This window comes from Malaclemys terrapin, chromosome 14, assembly GCF_027887155.1.
Source record: "Malaclemys terrapin pileata isolate rMalTer1 chromosome 14, rMalTer1.hap1, whole genome shotgun sequence".
Lineage (NCBI taxonomy): Eukaryota > Metazoa > Chordata > Testudines > Emydidae > Malaclemys > Malaclemys terrapin.
In genome coordinates, this window is record NC_071518.1 from 21044989 (window position 1) to 21069287 (window position 24299).

The 24299-nt window shown below is 40.3% G+C and overlaps 1 protein-coding gene across 4 annotated transcripts in view; it reads right to left on the reverse strand.

The window, feature by feature from the left end:
• The window catches only part of ZNF507 (zinc finger protein 507), a 54848-nt gene extending 30792 nt beyond the window's left edge, over positions 1-24056 (reverse strand). For 3 of the 4 annotated variants that reach the window (XM_054048633.1, XM_054048631.1, XM_054048630.1), the window contains exons 1-4: positions 23832-24056; positions 13807-15938; positions 11470-11575; positions 4579-4693 (exon numbers count right to left, since the gene is read on the reverse strand). In XM_054048633.1, the coding sequence (XP_053904608.1) occupies positions 4579-4693; positions 11470-11575; positions 13807-15933 (2348 nt within the window). In that variant the 5' untranslated portion in view covers positions 15934-15938; positions 23832-24056. Of the gene's footprint in view, positions 1-2263; positions 2346-4578; positions 4694-11469; positions 11576-13806; positions 15939-23831 lie in introns of those variants that run through there. The other variant, XM_054048632.1, reaches the window with a different exon arrangement.
• Positions 24057-24299: the final 243 nt, after the last annotated feature.

A 24299-nucleotide genomic window follows, 5' to 3' on the forward strand; every position in this document is an offset into this window, starting at 1 on the left:
TGGGAGTTGAAAAAGAGGGAAAACTTGTCCTTCTCTTCAAGTCAATGAAAAAAACAAGGAGGGAAAGGATGAGATCTACTAGTTTTAACAGTGTGAAAAACAGCCTAAGTACTTAGGAGGCTGTTGTCTCATTTTCAAGAGACTTAGGCGAACAGAAATTTAAGCTCAAGTCACTTTCAATGTAGGCATAAGTGAAAATTTTCCCAGGCTGACATGAAATAATCTGTTTAATTCAATGACTACAGTTGAATTGTCTAGTAAATAAGAATTTTATTCATCTATTTCTAACATACTAACAATGTACAATAAATAAGAATCTGAAAATATTAAGCTACATAATTGCTTAAATAAATGAATATAGTTATAGTGTACTCTCCTTGGTAGCTAAAAGATGTACCAAATCTACTGTAAAGGCGCTATTTAGTTGTAAATCTACATGTTTTAATGGTTATATCAACTAATAAGCATGCACCTTTTTTAGAAAACAAATGAAGTACAAATGGAAAAGTTATTAAGATCAATGATTTAAATTGAGGCTCTCCATTTGGTGATTTAAATCAATTCAACCTGCCCATGTCACCAGTGTCAAGTAACAAGAAATTCCCTGTTCTCTTCAATTTTTATTGTTGTGAATTTTAATCCTCTATTGTTTCCTAATCAGGGTGACAGTTATCCATAAAAGTTATTTTGGAACACACACATAGATTTCTGTTGCACCCTTCATCTTGAAATACAAAAGAACACGTACATCAAAGTGCAGCCAACTCTTGAGTTGGCAGCAGTACAAAACACATGGCAAAATAATGGAGGGAAGATTTTGGACAAAAACACGTGGACAAGTGAAAAGTACCATGGAATTTTTAACATGAGCAGACAAGATTTCAGCTTTTAAGGTTTTCAGTTTCTGATCTTCAAGATTTCTACAGAGCAAACTTCATGACACATTATGGGATTGTGAATGGCTGCGCAGGTGTCCATTATCTACCATGGTGTGATCCATGCTGTGGAAAGGTTTGAGAATACCTGGTCTATCTGATTGAGATTAGTCCAATCTCTGTGTTATCTGAAAGCTTCATATTGAGGTGTCAAAGTAAAATTCAAAGGTTATCAGATGAAATATGAATAATGTTAGTCACGTGTGGCTGATTATCAGAAGCTGGTGGAGCTAACCTCCACTAATAGTGTCCAAATGATAAAACACTAGTAGCTATAATATGGGTGCATATTACAGATTGCCGTAAAACCTGCTACAAAGTGTCCTAACTATGGTTTTCAGGTGGTAAAACGAGCAATAATATAGGCCTCTATGGGATTAATTCAGACAGATGTGGGATATGGGGCTCTCTGCAGCCTCTGGTCTTCCTCCTTCAGGCCAAGCAACAATGGGGGGGGGAAAGAAGACACTGAGGCAGGAAAGGGTGGGAGGTTGAGCTGAGGAACATTGTGGGGGTGGTAAGGAAGAGTGGGGAGGAAATTTAGTGGTCTTAGGAAGTGTTTTTCTGGGTCTGATGGAGGAAGGAGGGGGTTTCTAAATCTGGGGAGAGTATCCTCAAATGAAAGGGAGGATGACTCTTAGGTGCACAGAGGATGTTATGAAGTGTAAAGATTGAGCTAAAGGATGGACAGGAAGTGTTCCTGATCCTGGTTGGGGATGTTAGCAGAAAGGTGGGGACGTTATTCTCGGAGTAGTTTGACATGAGAGTTTGTGTGTATGTGTGTGTTTTATTTATTTATAGATACTGGCTGTGGAGACAGAAGGATAAGAGCTAGACTGGAGGGCGAAGAGGCTAGGACTGGTAATAACATAGTGAAGTCTTAGGCTACATGTACACTACAGCATTTACACTGGCGCAGCTGAACTGTTGGAGCTGTGCTACTGTAGCATTTGTAGTGGAGACGCTGTAAACTGATGGGAGAGAGCTCTCCCATTGGCTTAATTACTCCTCCCCCCCCATGAGAAAAAGTAACTATGTCGGCAGGGGAAGCTCTCCCGCTGACATAGCGCTGTCTATACCAGCTCTTTGGTCGATATAAAACTTATGTCGCTCAGGGGTGTGGATCATTCACATCCCTGAGTGACGTAAAGTATACTGAAGTAAGTTGTAATCTATACAAGGTCTTAAAGGAAGAAATATTTTTCTCTGTTACACAATCTTTTATTATAAAGGATTTCAGTTTTTCATTCTGTAAGATGGAAGTTGGTGAGAACAATGAGAGGCCACTTTTCTACCCACTTCACTGGGCACTTCCCTACCTTTTCTCCAAATCATCCAGGTCATATGCTGAAGCATGTCCTAGTTTTTTCACATTGACGTCTGGCCAACTTGCATGGGGAGGGTAGGAAGCTAGAGTGGGGACAGGAAAGGAGGATTTCTGGTATCTTCCACCTCACTACTTATTTCAAGAACCAGCCATCACTGATTGTAGCTGATATTTTCTGTTTTGTTCCTTTCTTTCCTGCTGGAACACTGGTTTTCCTCAGTACTGTCAAGTTTGAATGAAGAACTCTTGAGAATCTAAGGGAGTGACACCCCGACCACCACCACCACAATAAAAAGGCTCTTCTTATAAGCCTTTGATTCTAAAACAAATCTCCAAGTTCTACTAGATCTCTGTGAAGACACTATGACATCCCACATTTGGCTTTGTGACAAAACATCTTCCAGCTGCCTATAAGTATACTTTTGGAAAAACATTCTAGAATACCAATACTGAAGCACTGTCACAAACAAACTATGGTTTATTTCTATATAACACAACGCAGCTGGCTGAGTCATAGACAGTGGGATTTGAACCTGAGACCTCGATATCTAAAACCCAGAGCTTCTACTACATGACCTAAAGGCCAAGTTGTGCTGGGTCAAAGCCTGAACAGACTCTGACTTCTGCTTTCCAGCCACTAGAGAGGGATAAAGTGCCACACTGAGTGAGTATGAATTACATTTGTTTGAATCTATGAAAAAATTGCAATAGAAAAGGAACTATTTAAAAAAAAACAAAACCAAGAGTAGTACAGACTACTAACACAAATTATTGAAGCTTCTATATAGACCTATGAGGAAATTATTAAAATGTCTCTTATCTAAGATTGGTAACAATGAACCTATTGAAAACCTATGGGAAAACGGAGTGGTGTAGGGGCAAAGTACAGGGCAGAATTTTGCAATATCATGCAGTGCCCAATACATCATGGTTAAGGCTGTGGGCTTGTCATGGAAGTCACAGATTCCGTTACTTTCTGTGACTTCTGCAGCGGCCGGTGCTTCTGGCTCAGGGGCAGCTCAGGCAGTCCCTGTGCCAGATACACCGGCCACTGCTGGGGCAGTCTCGGGCCACCCCCACCCCCGCCAGCAGCAGCAGAGTTTGGGTGTGGGCAGGGGGCAGAGGGTTGGGGCACGGGACGGGGTGAGGCGGGCTTTGGGCGGCGCTTAACTGGGGGGCTCCCCAGAAGTGGTGACACCCCCTCACTCAGCTGCTAGGCGGAGGCATAGCCAGGCAGCTCTGCACGCTGCCTCCACCCAGAGTGCTGGCTTCACAGCTCCCATTGGCCGGGAACCGTGGCCAATGGGAGCTGCGGGGATGGTGCTTCCAGGCGGAGGTGGCCACGCCTCTGCCTAGCACCTGAGCGAGGGCGGTGTCGATGCTTCTGGGGAGCCCCCCAGGTAAGCGCCACCCAGAGCCCGCCTCACCCCCTCCTGTGCCCAAACCCCCTGCTCCCTCCCACATCCAAATTCTGCTGCTGCAGGGGGGGAAGTGTGGAACCAGGTAGGGAGCCTGCCAGCCCCGCCAGCCCTGGTCTGTGACTTTTACTAAAAATAGCCATGAATAAAATGTAGCCTTAATCATGGCTCCCCACTCCACTGAGATATTTGAACCTTGTTATTTGTGTCTTACCAGTTTAAAACAAAGCTATTGAAGTTTTAAATATGACTGGGCGTAACCCTCTGCAGTGGAATGAATCCAAAATGAATTCAACTGTACAGGAAATCCAGAAATCAGCCACACTTCAATTGAAGACTTTAATGAACTATCTAATGTAAAATATCGTAACATTTTCATTATTTCCCCCTCCAAAGTGTCACATTTAATTGTTTCAAATTCAGAAAATACAGCTGATATGTACAACTGAAGATACATACTGTAGCACCATCAAGCTTATTGGATCCTAACTACACCTCTACGCCAATATAATGCTGTCCACGGGAGTCAAAAAATCTTACCGCGTTATAGGTGAAACCCCATTATATCGAACTTGCTTTGATCCGCCGGAGTGCGCAGTGTCCCGTCCCCCCCCGCCCGGAGCACTGCTTTACCGTGTTATATCCGAATTCGTGTTATATTGGGTCGCATTATATTGGGGTAGAGGTGTATATAGTTTGAATGAGCCAGCAGCTTCCTCCATTTTTGAATGGATTAGTTTAATTTGCCTTTTAGTAAAACTCTGAAACTGATATTAAATGCTTTCTACAATGATACCCTTAAAAACAAACTGTCATTAAAATAAACACGAGCAATTTAAACTTTTAAGATAAACAGTTCAAAAGCCCAGTGCTAGTGAACAACAATTAAGACACTCACCTGTATGGCTTATCAGAGTTATGAATCCGTCTGTGATTTCGTACCCCAACATATGTTGTGCTTGCGTAGTCACACACATCACATCTATAGAGTTTCTGGACTGAAGGCTTATTCCCTGTACACAATAGATTTAATTGTTTTAGAAATACGTTTTTTCTACTATAGGAAGTTCTAGGATGATAGTTTCAGCACTGAATAGAATTATGAAACATGCATTATTAACATTTTGAAGTGATATTTCAACACTGAAGGAAACTAGAAATGGACATCTATACATAATAAATGTAAATTTAGTTTACCAGTGCTCTTCTGCATGCTCCCTGCTATTTATTACAGCTATTCATATTTTAGGAAGTACATTCTCCCTCACAATCCAGCCTCTACCCTTCCCTGGTTCCTGCAGTCAGACCATAATCTCAGGTTTGTAATATTATGAAGTGATGCTATAGAAACTTCTGGGCTCAGCATTTTCACCGCAATGCAGAATCAAGTCAAAAGAAAAGGTAGGCACTAAGAGAAAAGAAACAATTAACAACAGAACAAACAAAATCAAAAGCTTCCTGAAAAAGATCTGGCTAGGAGAGCCATTTTATCTCCCACTTATACTCCATCATCATCTTAAAAGAGTTTGGAATATTCAGATTTAGGGTATGATAAAAACCATTAAGGAGATAATCTAGATTTTTGTAAGAACTAAAAAATGAGTGTAAACAGAGGAAAATATTAACTTTTTTCAGTCTGAAATACCTAAGTATTTCCTTTCTGGGACTGACCTCTCAGCCAATGTAAGACATTTAAGCTGTGCTTTTCTTCTTGCAAATACTGAAAGGTAGTTCAGATGCATTAACAAGGTTCTGGAGCTTGGTTACAACCCTTCCATCCTCGTACCAAGTTCTTATTAGTAGATTACATTTAGTAATACCTAACTGTGTTAGATACATACATGGGACTTGAAATGACCAGGGTGTAGATTACTGGAAAACTTTTCAAGTGGGACAGAGAGGAATCCCTGAACCAAAGTCATCAGGTAACAAGTTTTCCATTCTGGATCCTGACGTTTCCTCTATCTGAGACTTGTGATGTGGCAAGCAGAAAGGAAAAGTTAGTAGGAGGGAGAAATAGCTACAATTGAAGGGAGAATGTCCCCTGTCCCTTAAAATAATAACCGATTTTGAGACCAGGAGTACCTTCCTGCTGAAGGATGCTTCCACAGAGGAGCAAAGGTCAACCTTCTAGACCTTTATCAACATATGCTGATGTGGCAGATCATGTGGCAGCCATACAGATTTCCACTATAGTGGATGATGTTCTTTCTGCCTAAGAACCTGTGTTGAGCGGTCTCTCATCCCTTCTGGACTGTTTTTTTTTTTTTTGCAGTTGAATAAGAATCTAGACATTTTCCTGAAATGGTCATTTTTACTAAGATATATTTTAACAGTACTTCTCATATCTACTACATGCCATACTTGGGTGTTGAGAACTGGGCAAATCAAGAAAGGATGATTTCCTATGAAGTATGAAGGAAACTTGACCTGGAAATGAATGATTCTGGGATTCAAGGACAACTTTGTCCTTTGCTGAAGACACAATAAGTTTCAAATTTTGTAAGAACAGAGATTTCAAAAACTCTTCTTGCTGACATGATTGTGACCAGGAAGCAGGTCTCTGCCTTCCTCCTCACCACACCCACACACAAAGGGGAGTTAGATACCATCAGGTTGAATGGATGGGTCATGACGGCTTGTAGAATCGTTAGCAGAGTCCAGATAGGGAAGAAAGGTTTATCTGTTGGTTTGGATACACGTTGCCATAAGGAACCTTAACCCCACCAGGCAACCTACAAGACACTACATGAGCCTGTGTTTGACATTGCATCTTGTGTTTCAACTTTAAACAATGATGGGAAGTCTTAGACTCAGGGAAGAAATCCAGAAAAACTGTAAGGTCTGGTTTCCTACATTCGATCCTTCTATTTTAACATGAGAATTTTGTCCTTGTGAATGCTAAGAGCATAAAAGGCTTGTGGTGAGACTAGGAGTATCCTGTCTTGTTTAAGATTTGCCAGTCAATAGCCAGGCTGTCAGGCTCAGGTATTCTGAAATGTGATATAGGGATTAGTCCTGGGATAGGAGTTCCTTCCTGGAAAGATGGAGTGATTTTAGCAACGTCTCTACTTAGGTCCATGTACAATGGCCTTCTTGCCAATTTGGTTTGGAAAAAAAAAACCCTGATCAATGTTTCTTCCTTTATCATCTCTTGAATTACTCCCAGTAGCTGAAGTAGGGGAAATGGGAGTGAAGAGTAGCAGAAGAAGGGGAGTCAGGGAGAATTTGGGGCTTACCTTGATAATTTCTTGAGTGGTGAGGATAGTCCAATTTGCTGAGTCCCAAGAGCTGAACAGGTTGAACCAGTTTTTGTGAAGGTGATTCCAGCAGAGTGTCCTCTGGTATGGAAGTAGGAGGGAAGGTGGATGCAGGAGCACAAACAAACAGACCCCCTTCCCTGGCAGGATTAAGGGATGGGAGCATTCATGGAAGCATCCCTTTCTGTGGCTCCTGACAGAGTGAGATTTATAGATTCTAAGACCACAGGGGATCATTGTGATCATGTAGTCTGACCTCCTATATAACACAGGACTATTCAACTTCCCCCAAATAATTCCTAGAGCATCTCTTTTCCTTGCAAAAGGAACATCACCCCATTTAATCTGAAAACTGGTCTAATTCAGGGAGCAAATACCCAGAAATTTCAGTCCCCCTAAAGGAAAGGAGAGAATGGAGGTGGGAGTGGGGAATGTCCTCACTGTTGCTCCAAAAATCAGCTTTAAAAGCCAGGACTGCAGTGGATAAGACAGGATTCCTTGTGCTACCAGAGTCACAGAATCTGACATACATAGGGGTTTAAACGTCTGCTGAGTGTTCTACCTTAATAGCGTTCCAGACCTTGGGTACAAGAGAAAGCATGTGGACAAGACTGAACTGCTTCTGTAATTTGCCAGAACTAAAGCCCAGCCCAAATGCCTTGACCTAAAGGAGAGGTCAGGAATCAGAAAGATAAAACTGATAAAGGACAAACAATAACAAAAAATATCAGAGAAGAATAAAGTAAGTCTGAATTAAACTTTAAGATTTAAAGTCTCCCAAGATCCAGGTGCCAATCAGCATTTGATTATAATCACTCACCAAACTGAAATTTGACAGACCACATAAAAAGTGCTGAGGTTACTAATACTGTTAAGAATTGTTAGACATTCTTTTAATTTGTAAGCTGAAAGCTCTGATACTGTTACAACTAGCTCTATTCCAAATAGTAGGAATTGACGAAACAGGGGTTTAAATATCTCCTAAGGGTTCTATGTTAATAGTATTCCAGATCTCAGGTAGAAGGTGATAGATAGATAAACAGATATATATAACTTCAGCTAACAATTTAAAAAAGGGGATCCGAAATGAATGCTAACCTGGAAGCAACATTTTTAAAAAGATAAAGTAGCAAACCAATGATTTTCCAAATGTAATTAAAGAAAGTCTTAGTTCAAATTTAATGTCATAATATGCAAATATACAAACTTGTTCTTCTTGATTCTTTAGAGCAAACATTTATTGAGTGAACAGCCTATTTTAATTAGACATGCAAAACCACTTCCTCTACATTTCATTTCAGTTTGTTTCATAGTTGGACAAATAAGTGATGTGAAAGTATTTTTTTAAAATACTTTACATTAATTTGAGGTTTGCAGACAGCTGATTTATCCTCCAAGTGAAAACCACTCCAAAAGTGACTAATAGTAGAGTTTAAACATGCAAAATCAAGTGGCAGTAACTGGACCTCTAGGCTGATACTACCAAGGATTTATTCTGCCAACAATACATACACTTAATGGGCATAAAAATTAGATAACTGTATATATGCACACTTAACAAAAAGTGACCCCTACATGCTTAACTCTGCTCCACCCATGAACTGAAACACATGGTGGAAAATTGCTCAATGTTCTGAGATCTCTACAAGATAAAGTGACATGGAATGATACTGGCCTACATTCTTTGATTCAGCCTTAAATTCATGAAAGCAAGGTACATCAGAACTTTTCCCACAATGCATTCATTTTATTACTGTACAAAAAAAAAAAAAAAACCTTCCATGAAGTTAGCATGGCAGCCTTACTAAGTTTGTATTAACCACCTTTGTCACACTCGTTCATACAGGTGGATACATATCTTTGTATTCTGGAGATTAACACGATTTCAGTCTAGCACGAGACACCAATAAGGTCCAGACCACCCAGCAGAGCGGAAACTGTGAATTGCTTCTGCTATTGCACTCCCGCGTCAGTGAACTTTCTACCATAAAGTGTCAGCAGGCTAGGTTCCACTAGTGGGAATTAATTTGGCTCTGAAATATTTTCTAGTCAGTAATTAGGTATTTATTAGTTAGATGGCTTTAAAGAAACAGTAGCTAACAATATAAAAGGATACTGCAAACAAATAATCTATTGCATAGTTAGAAGTGGCTAACCACCAGTCAGCTCACACTTCGGAGCAATTACTCATACTAGTCACTAGTTTAAATTTATTCTTTAACAAAATGCAGTTAAGTTATGATCCATCATATGTTCTGGGCTGTAGTTAAATTGCAAGTTTGGAATTATTTTCCTTCCCTCATGATTTTGTGGGGTTTTTTGGAAGGGATTTGTGCACTGTGTATGTGGGAAATGACAAATCCTTATTCTAGCAGCAAGAACAGGTGCTCCTATAATGCAGCTTATTACTATAGTCCATTATTAGGCATTTACAATCCAATCATATCCAGTGTTATAATGCTTCCTTTAAGTTTACTGTATAACATGATGAATAAAGAGACGTTTAGGACTGACTATTTCATAAACAAAAAATGAAACTGTTCCAATTCAGAATCTCTCATATAAACAGATGCTATGCCATACATTTCTTTATTTTGGGTAGCTTTATAGGGATGACATCTGTTTGACATGATGGCATCTGTACTGCCAGAATTTGATTGCAAATTGTTTTTGAAATAATTTAAGATTTCCAAAATATAATTTAATGAAAATTTAAAAGGAAAAACGTTTTCACTTAAATCATATTAACAACTTTAATTTGGGGTAAAAATCCATCTAAAATAAATGACGATAACATTTTACATAAGGTAAAAATGAGTAAAAATTATTAAAACATTTAGAGTAAATTTAAGTCAGGCCCAGCTTCCTGAATAGGAGTTTCCCCTAGCAGAGGAATTACAAGATCAAGTCCTTAATTTGCAAGAAATGCAAAAAAAAAAAATTTTTTTTTCTTTTTTAAGAGCAAGATTTTCACAGATGACTAGCAGTTCTGGTTCTCTCAATTTTTGGATCTTCAACAGAAACACCTTAAATGGGGCCAGATTTTCTAGAGGAGCTGCTCAACACCTTCTGAAAATCAGGCCCCTTTCACGTGTTTCAAGTTGGGCACCCAAAAACCGAGGCACCCAAAATCTTTAGTCACTTCTAAAAATCTTGGATTAAACAATTGCAACCATTGACAATGGTGATAATCACAGCTGTGCAAACGTCTATAACAAAAGCAAAACCAGCAACACTTATGTTCCATCACTTCTACAAAAACGCTTATGTTATTTCTTTTGAAAAATGCTGGGTGTGCTTGAAGAGTGCTTTTTCTTCTACTAAGGAGCTCTTCCTGCATGCCCATGTCGCATCAAAAAACCAACCAACCAAAACAAATCCCCTACAAAATTCATCTAGCATTTTCTTGAACTTGGGCCTGAAGAAAGTAACAAAACACTAAAGCTCAATCTCCTGGAATTATTATATATATCCAAATCCCAGCTGGCTTCCAGGAGGACAAATTTTATTTAGTGCTGGTGAGGTAAATAACTGATTTTTCTGACTTGTATATTTAATGTCAGAACCATTTAATAAGAGCCAGCATGGTCTAGTAGCATAATTATGGGACTGGGTGCTAGGAACTATAGTTCTAACTCTATTCTGACACTTACCACATGGCTCTGGGCAAATTACTAACAGCCCATACTTGCTCACATTAAGCAGTACCTTCCTTACTCCATGAGTGGTCCCACTGATTTCAATGGGATTACTTTTGTCCTTACAAAACATGAGTAAGGATGACAGAACTGGGCCCTTAGCCACTTTGTTGTTATACATATTACAACACACCTAGAGGCCCGAACTGAGATCTGGGTCCCTTTGTGCTAAGTGCTATACATACACACATTGTAGGAGACCGTTCCTGCTCCAAAGAACTTACAAACTAGATAAAAAAGACCAACAAAGAGTGGTAGAGGAAACAGAATGCTTTATTTATTTATTCCCCCTCATGTAAGCTGGGAAATATTTTTACCTACTGTACTTAAGTGATATTATGATTAATGCCTGCAAATAAAAAATACAATAAAATAATTTTGAAGTATGACATTCAAGAGCGTGTCCATATGAGTATGCTTATTTGATGATCCACAACTCTAAGTTATTTGAAAGTCAATTAAAACAAAAAATATTTTCTACATCCACTATGTATTTTTCTAAAAATATTTCTTAAAACCCAAAGGACATTAGTTCATAAAGGACTATGTCCATGGCAATTGATATTTAAAAAAAGAAGTGATCTGAGTTATCCCAGTGCACATACATAGAAATATCTCCACTGGTTAAAGACACTGCTTGTCAAATGCTGATAGGGTATGTCAAAACCATGCCTTCTGAAAACCCCACACACATTTAGGCTGAGAGTAAGCATAACAATTTTCTGCCTAAAGGGAAGTTTTGAGAAACATAAGCTCATAATACAACACACAAGTAGCAACTCTATAAATTTTACTCTTTACTGGTATCTTATGTAAAAATATATACAATACCTTCTCTTTCATCTGCCTCACTGGAAACTATTAGTTTGTTAGATGTTGCTGTTGAGAGCAGATCTGGAAGACTATGTTGCTCTCTCTCATGATTTCGCAGCTGACTCTGTTAAAAACAAAAAAAACAAATCACCTTTCCCTACAATATTTAAGTAAATACACAGTGGTCACTTCATGTTGCACTAACTTGCAAAGCTATTGTTTACAGTTATACATTAGCTCATATGTATTTGCAGAATGCCTCAGTTAATTGACTAACTGTACTACATATAAAATGCAAAATATGGTACTAAGATGACAATTCAATGAATGAAATGCTTTTGACTGTTTTAAAGAGTAGACATTAGATATTTGACAAAGATATTAAACAGCAACAAGTTTTTTTTAAAAAGCAAAATCAATCATTAGAAAAAAGTGACCTGCTGAAGTAACTTCCTAGTCTTCTAAATGTAAAATAAATTTAAGATTAAACTTTTCTTCACGTTCAGATATAATATAGTAATATACTGAAACTCTCAAAGAATAATAAAATTCTAATAGGAAGAATTTCTTCTCGATGAAGTGAGGGGGATGGGGATAGGAGGGAAATAGGAGAAAAGAGGACTGGGTAGCTCAGGTTACTGGTATTAGGATAGAGAAGCAATCAGTTCTAATTCACAGGTTCAAATATGGACCAGGTCAGTAGTGCCTATGTTTTCTGGTGATTATCCAGTTGCTTAGATGAAAGATGTGATTCCAGTTTCTACTGGCCATGACAAAAATTCTCAACTATGGAGGTGACATACTTTAATCTAACTGTCATCCTCCCAAATTAGAATTGAACAGGACAAGTGGGCAAGTTTGCACTGCAATTGCCTGTGCTGGTCCCAATTGTGTGAATGACTGAAAGACTACAGTTACCAGTGCTACTGATATCTTTTCATAAGCACTAAATTCACATATAAATGCATCATCTGGCAACATTGATGTGCTAAATAGAGAGGCTAAAACTGTGACCGTGTCACAGTATTCAGCTCTGGAGTGTAATTTTTCAGATCTGGTCCTCTGCATAACATCTGTTCCATGAGGCAGCGATGAGAAACTATAGAATGAGAAAAAGAAATTTTCGTCTCTCAGCTGATTTATCTGGGCTAAAGTTTCTAGAACAGCGGTTCTCAAACTGTGGGTCGGGACCCAAAAGTGGGTCGCAACCCTATTTTAATGGGGTCGCCAGGGCTGGCTTAGACTTGCTGGGGCCTGGGGTCAAAGCCTGAGCCCCACCACCCAGGGCCGAAGCCCAACAGCTTCAGTCCTGGGTGGCAGGGCTCAGGTTACAGCCCCCCTGACTGAGGCTGAAGCCCTTGGGTTTGGCTCTCCCCCATCTTCCCCATCCCCCACCTGGGGCAGCAGAGCTCAGGTGAGTTCAGTCTCCACTCCTGGGGTTGTGTAGTAATTGTTGTTGTCAGAACGTGGTTGTGGTGCAATGAAGTTTGAGAAACCCTGTTTTAGAAGAACACTCTCTGGTTTTGCACCCACTCCCAATGAGGGGTCATGTTTGAGTGCCCTTTGAAGGTCTGATCTATTAGGTTATCTAGACAAGGGGTGGCGAACCTGTGGCTTTGGAGCCACATGCGGCTCTTCAGAAGTTAATATGCGGCTCCTTGTATAGGCACCGACTCCGGGGCTGGAGCTACAGGCACCAACTTTCCAATGTGCTGGGGGGTGCTCACTGCTCAACCCCGGCTCTAACACGGGCTGTGCCCCCATTCTACCCCTTCCCACCCCCTCCCCTCAGCTTGTAGTGCCTTTGCTCCTCCCCCCTTCCCCCCAGAGCCTCCTGCATGCCACGAAACAGCTGATCAGGAGGTGCGGGGAGGGAGGGGAAGGTGCAGATCGGCAGGGTTGCTGGTGGGTGGGAGGCGCTGAGAGCGGGGTGGGGGCTGCCGGCATCTTACTGTGGCTCTTTGGCAATGTACACTGGTAAATTCTGGCTCCTTCTCAGGCTCAGGTTGGCCACCCCGATCTAGACTATCCCCTCCTAATGCTTCCATTCCCTCCTGTTATTGCTACAGGTTAACAGGCCAGAAGTAGTGCATTAATTGGTCACTATCATGACTCTCAGTGAAAATGTAATATTTTTCACAAAGAAACAGAGGACACATAAAAGTAAATAACCTGAGGTTGCAAGACATGTTGCAAGAACACAAGAGTAATTCTAATAGTCTCCATTTGTAATGACATTTGAGCCAAGGTGCTACACTTTGATAATTCCTGTGGCTAACGTAGTTTAAAGAAAGTAATAAAACAGTTAATTAGTAGCAAACTAATTCTAGAAAGATGCAAAGGAAATAACTTCACCTTATAATGAAAGGATTCTTCACATTGCTTGCATTGATACATTCTGGTTTTGCAGTGGTTGATCATATGGCTTTCTAAATCTTTACTATTGTCAGCTATGTGCTCACAGATAGGACACTGATATGGTTGCCTTTGACGATGGACTCTCAAGTGTTGTTTTATGTAGCCCTTATTGCCACTGCTATAATGGCATAGGCGACAGCGGTATGGTCGATCTACATTGGGTATGTACTCTACCAGGTTACTTCCTGGCATGTTCATGTCATTCACAGGTTGGCATTGTGCGTTGTCCTGTAATTCTTTCAAAATGTCATCATCAGAAGCATTCTGATCTGTCCTCTCTCTCAATTTTTCAATTACTGTGAGCAGTGACATACTAATGCCCATTTTAATTGGTGCTTCTGATAGCTCTGGTTTGTCCTTCTGTAGCTCCATTATTGCACAGTCACTTTGGTTTAAACTAGTTAACCCCTCTGGAGGGTTTTTAAGTGACGATACCATTTTAGAATGGGCTGCACAAGTGCCATCCATCTGTCTTTGTCCTGTATCTGCATCTAAAGAGTTTACCGCAGTGAAGGCCCTAAAGCTGGATCTTGTTAGTTCTGCAGCTCTGATAGGCATTGTAACAAGAGCTTCTGCAGCTAACGAGTGCAGTCTCAGAGACTCCGAATTTGTTCTTCTTCGCACAGGAGGGGCATTTTCATCAGCTGCTATGCCTTTATTAGAAATTAAATCACTATCTTTCTTCTCAGTATTGCTCCATCCGATTATTACTTCTTCAATTTCATCTGAGTGATAAACTTCACCAGATCCTTCACACACAACCTGGGATTCCTCTGAGATTAATTCTTTCTCAGTTTCAATGTCAGTGTTCATTAGAAAAGGTTTCTGTAAAACAGTTTCTTCAGCACTTGGCAAGCGCTCTACTATTACATTAACATGACCTTTCTTATTTGGACTACAGTTAATGATTTTCTGTGCTGATGAAAGTAGGCTATCAGTTATCAAATTATCTTGCTCTGTATCTGTATCCGATATGGTTTCCTCTAACAGTTCTCCAGTAGGGGAAAGGGCTGTTGATTGACTTAGAACCTCCTCCTCTTTTACATTTTCTACCACTGGTGGTGATTTACATGACAGTTGCTCAGAACTACAAATCTGGAGTTGAAGAGAATGGTCACTATGGATGTCTAGTTCATTATTTTCTAGAGAGAGAACAATTGTATCCACACTATGAGACGTATGAGTTACAGTTGCATCTGACAAGCTAGCAGGCTCATTTTCTTCTTCAAATATAGGATAGGAACAATCAACCTCACCTGCATGTTTCCATGCATGGGTTTTCAACATTCTTTGCTGACCACAAGTGTAGCTACAAATTAAGCACCGATACATGCCATACTGCTCATAAGTATACCATTTTCTCCTACCCATTTCAGCTATAGGAGTAGACCGAGTTATGCCTTTACAGTCCAGATGTACTGCCTGATCAGTGCCTGCTTTGACACTTCCTTCCACCGGCCCTTGCAAAGATGAAGTTGAGAGATTTACACATTGGTGCACTTTTGACTGTTTTTTGCCATCATTCTCATGGTGAATTCTGACATGAACTTCAAGTTCTTCTTGATTTTTAGAAGCAAAGTGGCATTCTGAGCACATTAATATCACTTCATTCTGTTGACCATGTTGTTTTATATGTTCTTGTAGTATACAAAGAGATGGCGATAGAAATTTACATAGGCTACATTGGTAGCATATAACCTTTCTTTTACTTTGTGGAAGACAATTGGTTACATAATCTGCTTGTAGCTCATCAGTCTTTTTAATGCCAATAACAGGCAGCTCCATTGTTTTAGCTGGGATCTCACAAATTTCTTGTGTTTCAAAAGATGGCGTAGAAGCATTAGGATGGGCACGTTTTTTCCCTATTAAAAGGCATCTCTGTGACTTCTCACTTTCTACTATCTTGCTTAATTTTTCGATAACATGGATCAGAGGATCAGTTTTACATTTTCTATGATCTTCACTGCTTTCCAGTGTTGAGCCAATGACTGTTTCAGAAATCAGTACAGCTTCCTCTTCCCCAATATTTGGCACCAATACTGCAATACTGCTTCCCTCTTCCATAATATCTGAAAAAGTTTTATGAAATGAAACATTACCTTACTTAACAAGCACAAAGATAGAATATGTAGTCACTACTGATAAATATGTAACTTCCTAATTCTACTAAAAATGGTAGCCTAAATTCATTAATATTCTAATAATAAAGTCTTCCAGTTTTAGACTATAGAAAATCAGAAATCTGGAAGGCCTTATACACACAGCATTTTGGATACCATGTTACATTTTGACAAAGTATTTGTAGCATCTTTTCATGTTAGCCTACATCTGAATGCCTCAAATTACTGTCTGGAGTGGCAGAGTGAGCTAATGATTTTCACGGGTAAGTTGGCTTGTATTGTTGTGGATATTGTCTATTTCCCCACCATGATCACCACCATCTGAACACTAGAAACCCTACCTAAAGATACTGATTTTAAATGAATTCAGCACATTTAAATTAAAAAAGCAAGTTTAAATCTGGCATGAAGACCTACTCTTTAAATACTAAGTGCATCAAGTACCGTTTCTACTGATCAGACGAAGTCTTCTGAAATGAATGTAGGTTTGTAACAAAACACTTCAGAATATAACTAAAATTTCAGCATGAAATGGTTCTACTAAGCATTACCTGCATTAATCATTTAGCTATGCCTTTATTCATTAAGATAGTACAAATGTAAAAAAAGCATATTTCTCACCACAAGACTAATTTTCTAAGATAGCAAGGCAATATTCGCTGAACTGTAAAGCTCTACTGGTAGTGAGCATTTCTGAACAATCACTTTCTGTGTTTTAAGAATTGTATAGTTCTGGAAACTGAAGGCAATAACTGTTTCCCGTTTTACTTCCTTTAAAAAACATTAACCATAAACCACAGACCATAATGTGGTGTGGTCAGAGGTTAAAAAAGTGGCCATATTTAAGCACAAACATGGTTTGAGATTATTGACTGGGGAAAAAAAACGGGAATTTAATGCAGCATCATGTTTATAATATTAAACCTAATGTGGAGCTGATTCTTTTATTCTCATTATTTTCTCCTGTAATAAAAGTTCTTTAGGCCAAATTAAACCTTCACTTACACCTGTGAAATTCCAGTATCTTCCAATTAATTACACTCAATACACATCTCTGATGTAAAAGGAGGAAAAGATTGGCTCTAATAGGAATAAAAAAAACAGTATAAGCTGAATTTTCTCACTAAAGACAGTAGGCATGATTCTAAGTAAACACAAGGAGCAGGTAATATGGTGCCGTTTTTGCATAGCTACTTCTTAGAGCAGGACCACGCTACAAGTCAGTTGAAGTGTCTTTTAATAAAAGTATCCAATTGTTTGGGGCTTAGAACTTGTCAAACAAGTTACTCATGTAGAAATAGTATTTTTAGTCACTTGGAGAAATTGGATTGAGCTTTTTAGTTTAAGAACAGAACGAACAGCACACAGCACCACAACATTGGGCTTGTATTAAGAAATGGAGAAGATGCTTTTTGTTCATGAGAGACAATAAAAACTACATCCTGTGCTGAATTAATATGAGGCTGTAGAAACTTATTTGCAGAGGATACAGTTGTTAGAATTAAAAGGAAGCATTTTTAAATTATGTGTACTGAATTTTAAATATTCTATTTACAGATCTCAAATATGAACCAGAGAACTTTTTTTTAATCATATAGCAGAACAACACAAAGGTGAAGATTTTATAATAATCAGCTTCTATCCCCATGTAGCGTGTAGAAACATTGCTTCAATAAAACTGAAAGAGACAAGTTTCAATAGTCTGTTCATGCTAGTTCTTCCGATGTAATTCCAGGTACACAAAAGTTCTGCTGTAGGTACTCCTCAGGAAATTGAGAAAAATACCACTCTGGCTCTTCACATATCCAGGGGTGGATAGTTGACATTAAGGGGGGAAGACAATGGGTGATATGCAGATAAGAATCATTAAAGTCTAGTGCAGTAGCACTATGATGGTAAATTGAGAATATTAATTGGTTTGAAATTAATTGAACCTTCTGCTGCAGTTCACTGTGATACATTAAGAGGGAAATTAAGCCAACCTTAGCATTGGCAACAGTAATGGTTAGTAAAATAAAATTACAAAAAAAAATTTTTTGTCCAACACATGGGAAAACTAGCTTCCCTTCACAAGCACTTCTCCGCTGTGTTGGGGGCAAAAACACATTTTGCAATTTTTTTTTTAATACCATTATTGTAGCCAATGCTACAGTTCGCTTGCACATTCCCTTCCCTTACATTATAAGAATCTTTCTGAAAAAAAGTCATAGTTAGAGAGTATGTTTTTTTTGAAAAGCTAGACTATAGTTTTGTTCCAATATTTTTCCTCAGATTCTGTAGTGGACATATGTATATTTCTTACTTTGCTATATGTTTCTGAGCACATATTGATTTTTATTTGAACTGTCAAAAAGGGAAATACATACAGTACTCTGCACTGTGGTCAATGGTAGTTACACATTACTGCCAATTTATGGTTATTAAGATTTGTAGTAGTACTTCTCTATTTTAAAAGGTTTTACATATATTAATTTAGGGATTATTTAACTCAGATGAAAAGTTTCCTCTATGCTAAATCTTGGATTCTACTATCACAACTCAATTTCCTCTTGCCCTCCTGTCAGTACAGAAGATAAGTCCATTTGATTAAATAAATTAAAATAAGTGTGAATTTCACTGCTTGGAGTTTTTTCAAATGATTTCAGTGGGACTACTTTCAGGATTAAAGTTAAGCATGGAGTAAATGTTTGCAGGACCAGAACCTTTGTAGGGTTTGGGGGTTGGTTTTTTTGTTTTTGTGTATTTTTTTTTTTTTTGTAAGAAAGTTTTATTTGCATACAGTTATACAGATGAGTAGTTAAAGAAAAAAAAATTAGAGAGAGCAGATTGTCCCAAACCAGAAACTGTTATTGTATTCAGGTACTTGCAATACAAATTTATCTCCCTGACAACAGCTACAAACCTTTTCCTTGAAGTACTTCAAATGTATAGGACAGTGGCTCTCAAACTTTTGTACTGGTGATCCCTTTCACATAGCAAGTGTCTGAGTGCGACCCCCCCTTATAAATTAAAAACACTTTTTTATATATTTAACACCATTATAAATGCTGGAGGCAAAGCAGGGTTTGGGGTGGAGGTTGCCAGCTTGCGGCCCCCCATGTAATAACCTCATGACCCCCTGAGGGGTCCCAACCCCCAGTTTGAGAATCCCTGGTATAGGTCATAACACCAGTCCCTACAGAAATGCTGAGCAGAGACACTTTCCCTTCAGTTTATATTGGCATATGATTAGTTTATTGAAAATGCAGTTGTGGTTTTTCTATTGTAAAAATGCTGAAGTTGAGAGACTCAGAAGAGGATGTGGAGAAGAGTTTCTAATTTTCTAAGACACTGCCCTTTCAAAAATAAGACTATTTTTGTCTTTAAGACATTTTATTTAAATAGTAGCATTTTCTAAACCTTTAAGTTCTATAAAGATTTAAGTTCTTATTTACTAGAAGCGTATATGCCAAGTTCAAGCCATGTCAGATATTACAGGAGGATCACAATATCAAATATAATTAAGGTAAGGAAATTTGTAGTGTTACTTCCTTTCATCCATTCATACATAAAGTAATTGAACATGAACCTGAATATTTACTTCATTGCATCACATAAAATGTGACTTATTAGGACAAACCAGAATGATCTTTTCTGGATTATTATCAACATTAGATTTGAAAAATGTTTAAGTAATGAAACCACTCTTAAGTGGATAAAGCTTAATTAAATTAATTCAAAATAACTTATTTTTAAAAGATACAAAAGTTATCTTAAAAACCCAGACTCATTAGATGCCTTAGTAATTACAAAATAATTAAAGGGCTTGAGCCTTCAATCAGATCTATGTAGGTAAATTCTTTGCAGAACCCCACTGAAGTGGCAGGACTGTGACAGGAAATATAGGCTGAAAGTACAGTTATGATGTCTTAGAAAACTTTTATATAGGACAAAAGAACATCATGTGGACAGGTTATGTAACACAAATTCAGTATCTTCTTGGTAACAGAAATCAATGTGATAATGTATCAGTAGACAGTTATTGTTAAACTGAAAAAGTGTCACTTATTCCATCATGAAACAGAATAAGTATGCTTTGCATTTTGTACTTTAATTTTTGATTGTTCAGTTGGCATAGAATGAATTTAGTTTTGTTGAATAACTACAACAAGCACAAATACATCCTTTTCACATAAAACTTGAAAATCACAGAAATGGCTGCCATTACAAGTGTCTTCACTTCAAGTTGCAATAGTAGTGATAATATGAGAATAAAAGTTGTTACAATGGCTTGTTTTCCATTCTTTAAAATGTAGATTGGATTTTTTTAGTAATACTTATAATCTGAGTAAAGCAATTTCAACAGTGTTTTTAGCATAATATAATGCTTAGATGTTTGTCTCACATTGACCTTAACAGGTGCCACAACTATTAGTGCAGAATAAGCAAATACTATCTATGCATAGTGCAAGATCTATTTCAGAACTCAAAAACACTCTGAGTGATGTCGTCAACTTGAAAAACAGTCAATTTCTAAGGGTGAGTTAAAAGTAGTTTTAAGTACTATGCTTTCCCTTAAGTACTCCAGCTAATTTTTGTGGGTTTGCAGTTTGTTTGTTTTATTTCCTATTAGGAAAATATTTTTCTACTTTTATGTGATTGAAGTACAGAAAAAGAAAGGGAAAGTTCCATACAGGAGAAATGATTATTGTACACAACATCACACTGTCAAACTGAAAGATGATATTTTTCTCTAATCTTTTTCAATTATAGTTATTATAGTGATGTATTATAGTGATCCCTTGGCCCGCGCAGCTTCTCGCAGCCCCCGTTGGCCTGGAGTGGTGAACCGTGGCCATTGGGAGCCGCAATCGGCCAAACCTGCGGACGCGGCAGGTAAACAAACCAGCCCGGCTCACCAAGGTGCTTACCCTGGATAGCCGCGTGCCAAAGGTTGCCAATCCCTGTTCTACATCTTTGGACAGCTAAAGTTACTGTTGCTTACTATATTTACAAGTTTCAGTGGTAGCCATCTTAGTTTGTATCAGCAAAAAAACCAAACAAGCAAGCAAACAAAAAAAAAACATGAGGAGTCCTTGTGGTACCTTAGAGACTAACAAATGTATTTGGGCATAAGCTTTCGTGGGCTAGAACACACTTCATCAGATGTATGAAGTAAAAGATACAGAAGCAAATACATGAAAGGATGTGGGGTGTTTTACCAAGTGTTAAGTCAGTCTAATGAGATAAATCATTTAACAGATAAAGGCCTGAATAAAGACTGGGAGTGGTTGGGTCATTACAAAACCTAAACTTAATTTCCCCAATACTAATTTCTCCCTACTGTTACTCACACCTTCTTGTCAACTGTCTGTAATGGGCCACTTTCTTACCACTTCAAAAGTTATTTCTCCTCCCTTGGTATCCTGCTGTTAATTGATTTATCTCGTTAGACTGACTTAACACTTGGTAAAGTACCCCACATCCTTTCATGTATTTATACCTGCTCCTGTATCTTTTACTTCATACATCTGATGAAGTAGGTTCTAGCCCACGAAAGCTTATGCCCAAATACATTTGTTAGTCTCTAAGGTGCTGCAAGGACTCCTCTTTTTTTATATTTACAAGCTGAGCCTAGAAAAAAAATGTTTTATTCTAGATTCTGGTTTGCAGTGGAGTGATATTGAAGAGACCATTTCCCCCCCCCCCTAAAAACAGCAAAAAAATTTCAAACTTTAATTACTGCATCAGTAACACTTAGACAAAAGAGAAGGCCCCAATCTTGTGATCAGATCTATTAGTGTAGACCCATACTCTGCATGTAGCCCAGTTAAAGGCAAGTTAAATACTGCCTATTTGCAGGATTTGGACCTATGGGAAATTTCTCCAGACTGAAGTAGCGAAAGGTACGTGAGTGAAGTGCATATTTCAAAAGGCGTGACTAAGTTAAGGGCATTTGAAATGAAAGTTAGGTCTAGAAAAGGCCAACTATTTCTTTACACAATAATGTAAAGCAAAAGGCATCACAACAGCCTTTACAAATCCCATGGGTAGGAAAACTTTATCATCAGAATTTCACTTTTACCAACTATTGATTTTATTACTTAATTTTCAGAAACCAAAGCTATTGACATAGCAAAATCCTTGAGACTGATATCAACCCAACAGTTGTGAAAAGTTAGATCTCACAGAGTTACCATACATCCATGTTTTCCTCAACATTGCCTCTTTTTTGAGATGCCATCCTCTGTCTGCATGGATTTTTCAAATAACGGGAAATGTCCTGGATTTTTGCAGAGTAGAGGTTGTAGCTTAAGAAGAGCCCTGATTGGTCCACTTCCCAATTGGTTCCACCCCTACACTGGCAGCTGATTGGTCCATTCCTCTACAACAACAGCTGCCAGATCCTACCCACTCAGCTCCCAGCCCGGGGGAGGGGGTCCCCCTGGGAGGTGCTGACTGATGGCTGTTGCTGCTTCCTAAGCTTGTACCAGCTGCCCATCCATCCTGACAGGGAGCAACACTATCTCCCACCTCCAATGAGTACCCCTGCCACAGGTACCCTCTCCAGCTCTCCCCACCCCTTTTTGTCCTATTTTGGGGAATCTGAAATATGGTAACCCTACATGACAGGCTTCTCAAATCACTCCCTCTCCAAAGGGAAGGGGGGCTGGAGTCAAGCACCAGTTTGGTTTTCTTACTCCTGCATTTCAAAATCACTCACTGGAACTAAGATTAATCAGATTTGGTACATTAAGATTATTGCCTCAACTGCACTTTGGTTTCAGCATCTGGTTGCTCTCTCCTCCACCGGAAGGGGCTGCTGGAACCTTCCTCTCCTACAGTTAAACCTTCTGCAACCACCAGTCCAGTTTAGTCACCACCACCCCAGTCATTCATGCTGCAAACCCATCTCCGGGATAGGGAGAGAAGAGACACAAGAAGCCGCCCAGGGCAGCAAACACCGAACAGGCTGCGTGAGGTGTGTGAACCCTAGGTTATGCTAAGGGGAAGGGGCAAGGAGGGTGCTGGACGTTACGTAGGAAGCAAGGGCATGAATTCAGACCCCAATATGGGGCGTGGGCACCAAGACCCCCCCAGGGGCAGCAGGCGGAAGCTGAAGGGGGCGGTGATGACCCCAGTTACACCACAGGGGCACTTGGGGAAGAGAGTTTTCCCCGGGAGATGGGAGGAGGGGGCAGCCTGGGGGAGAGGCCTCAAGCTGAGTAGAGTTACCATATTTTAATTTTAAAAAAGGAGGACACTCCACAAGGACCCAGCCCCACCCCCGCCCCTTCCCCAAAGTCACCGCCCCAACTCTGCCCCCTCCCTGAACGATCCGCCCCCTGCTCCTCACCCTCCCCTGCCTCCCGAGAATCAAAAGTTCGCGGGAAGGCAGAAACAGGGAGGCAGCAGGTAAGCTGGGGCTGGGCAGCCCAGCACCGCCAAGCGGCTCCCTCCGGCGGCCGGCTGGTCCAGGCCAAGAGAGTCTGGCCCCGGCTCAGCCCAGCGGCCCCGACCCAACACCACCCGGCCGAGAGGCCTCGACCCAGCACCGCCCGGCCGACAGGCCTCGACCCAGCACCGCCCGGTCCCCGGCCGAGCGGCCCCGACCCAGCACCGAGCGGCCCCGACCCAGCACCGCCCGGCCCCCGGCCCGGCGGAGTACTCCGGCCCGGCTCCCGGCCGAGCACCGCCGGCCCCCGTAGACGAGGGGCCTGCGACGTGCCGCAGGAGGTGATAGCGGGGAAGCCCAAAGTCTGAGCGGGGGGCGGTGTTCCAGGATATGCACATGGGCTCTGCTTCCTGGCGCTCTGCTGCCGCCGCCTCTTTCCCTCCCGCGCCTCTTTGCTCACACGGTACCTGCCGGGTCCTCCACGGGACAGGCCGCTCCCCGCCACGTCGCCTCGCTTCTCTCGGACCAGCGGCGCCTAAGGCTTTTTTTTTTTTTTTTTTTTTTGCTTTTTTTCCCCCTCCCTGGGAACACTGCTTCAAAATGGCGATGATGGAGACGGGATCACGTGACCGTTGAGCCAGATCAGGTGATCGAAGAGTGAAAGTTCCCTGCCTCCTCTCCCTCCTTCCTGTTACCATAGAGACGAGGGCTGGCCCCAGGGTGAAGGAAAACCCAAAATAGGGTTACCATACGTCCGGATTTTCCTGGACATGTTCGGCTTTTTGGGCCTCAAATCCCCATCCGGGAGGAAATCCCAAAAAGCCGGACATGTCCGGGAAAATAGGGAGGGAGGGAGGGAGAGCCCGGTGGTGCTCGGCCGGGGGCCAGCGGTGCTGGGCCGGGGGCCCAGGGGGTGGTGGTGGTCAGCCGGGGGT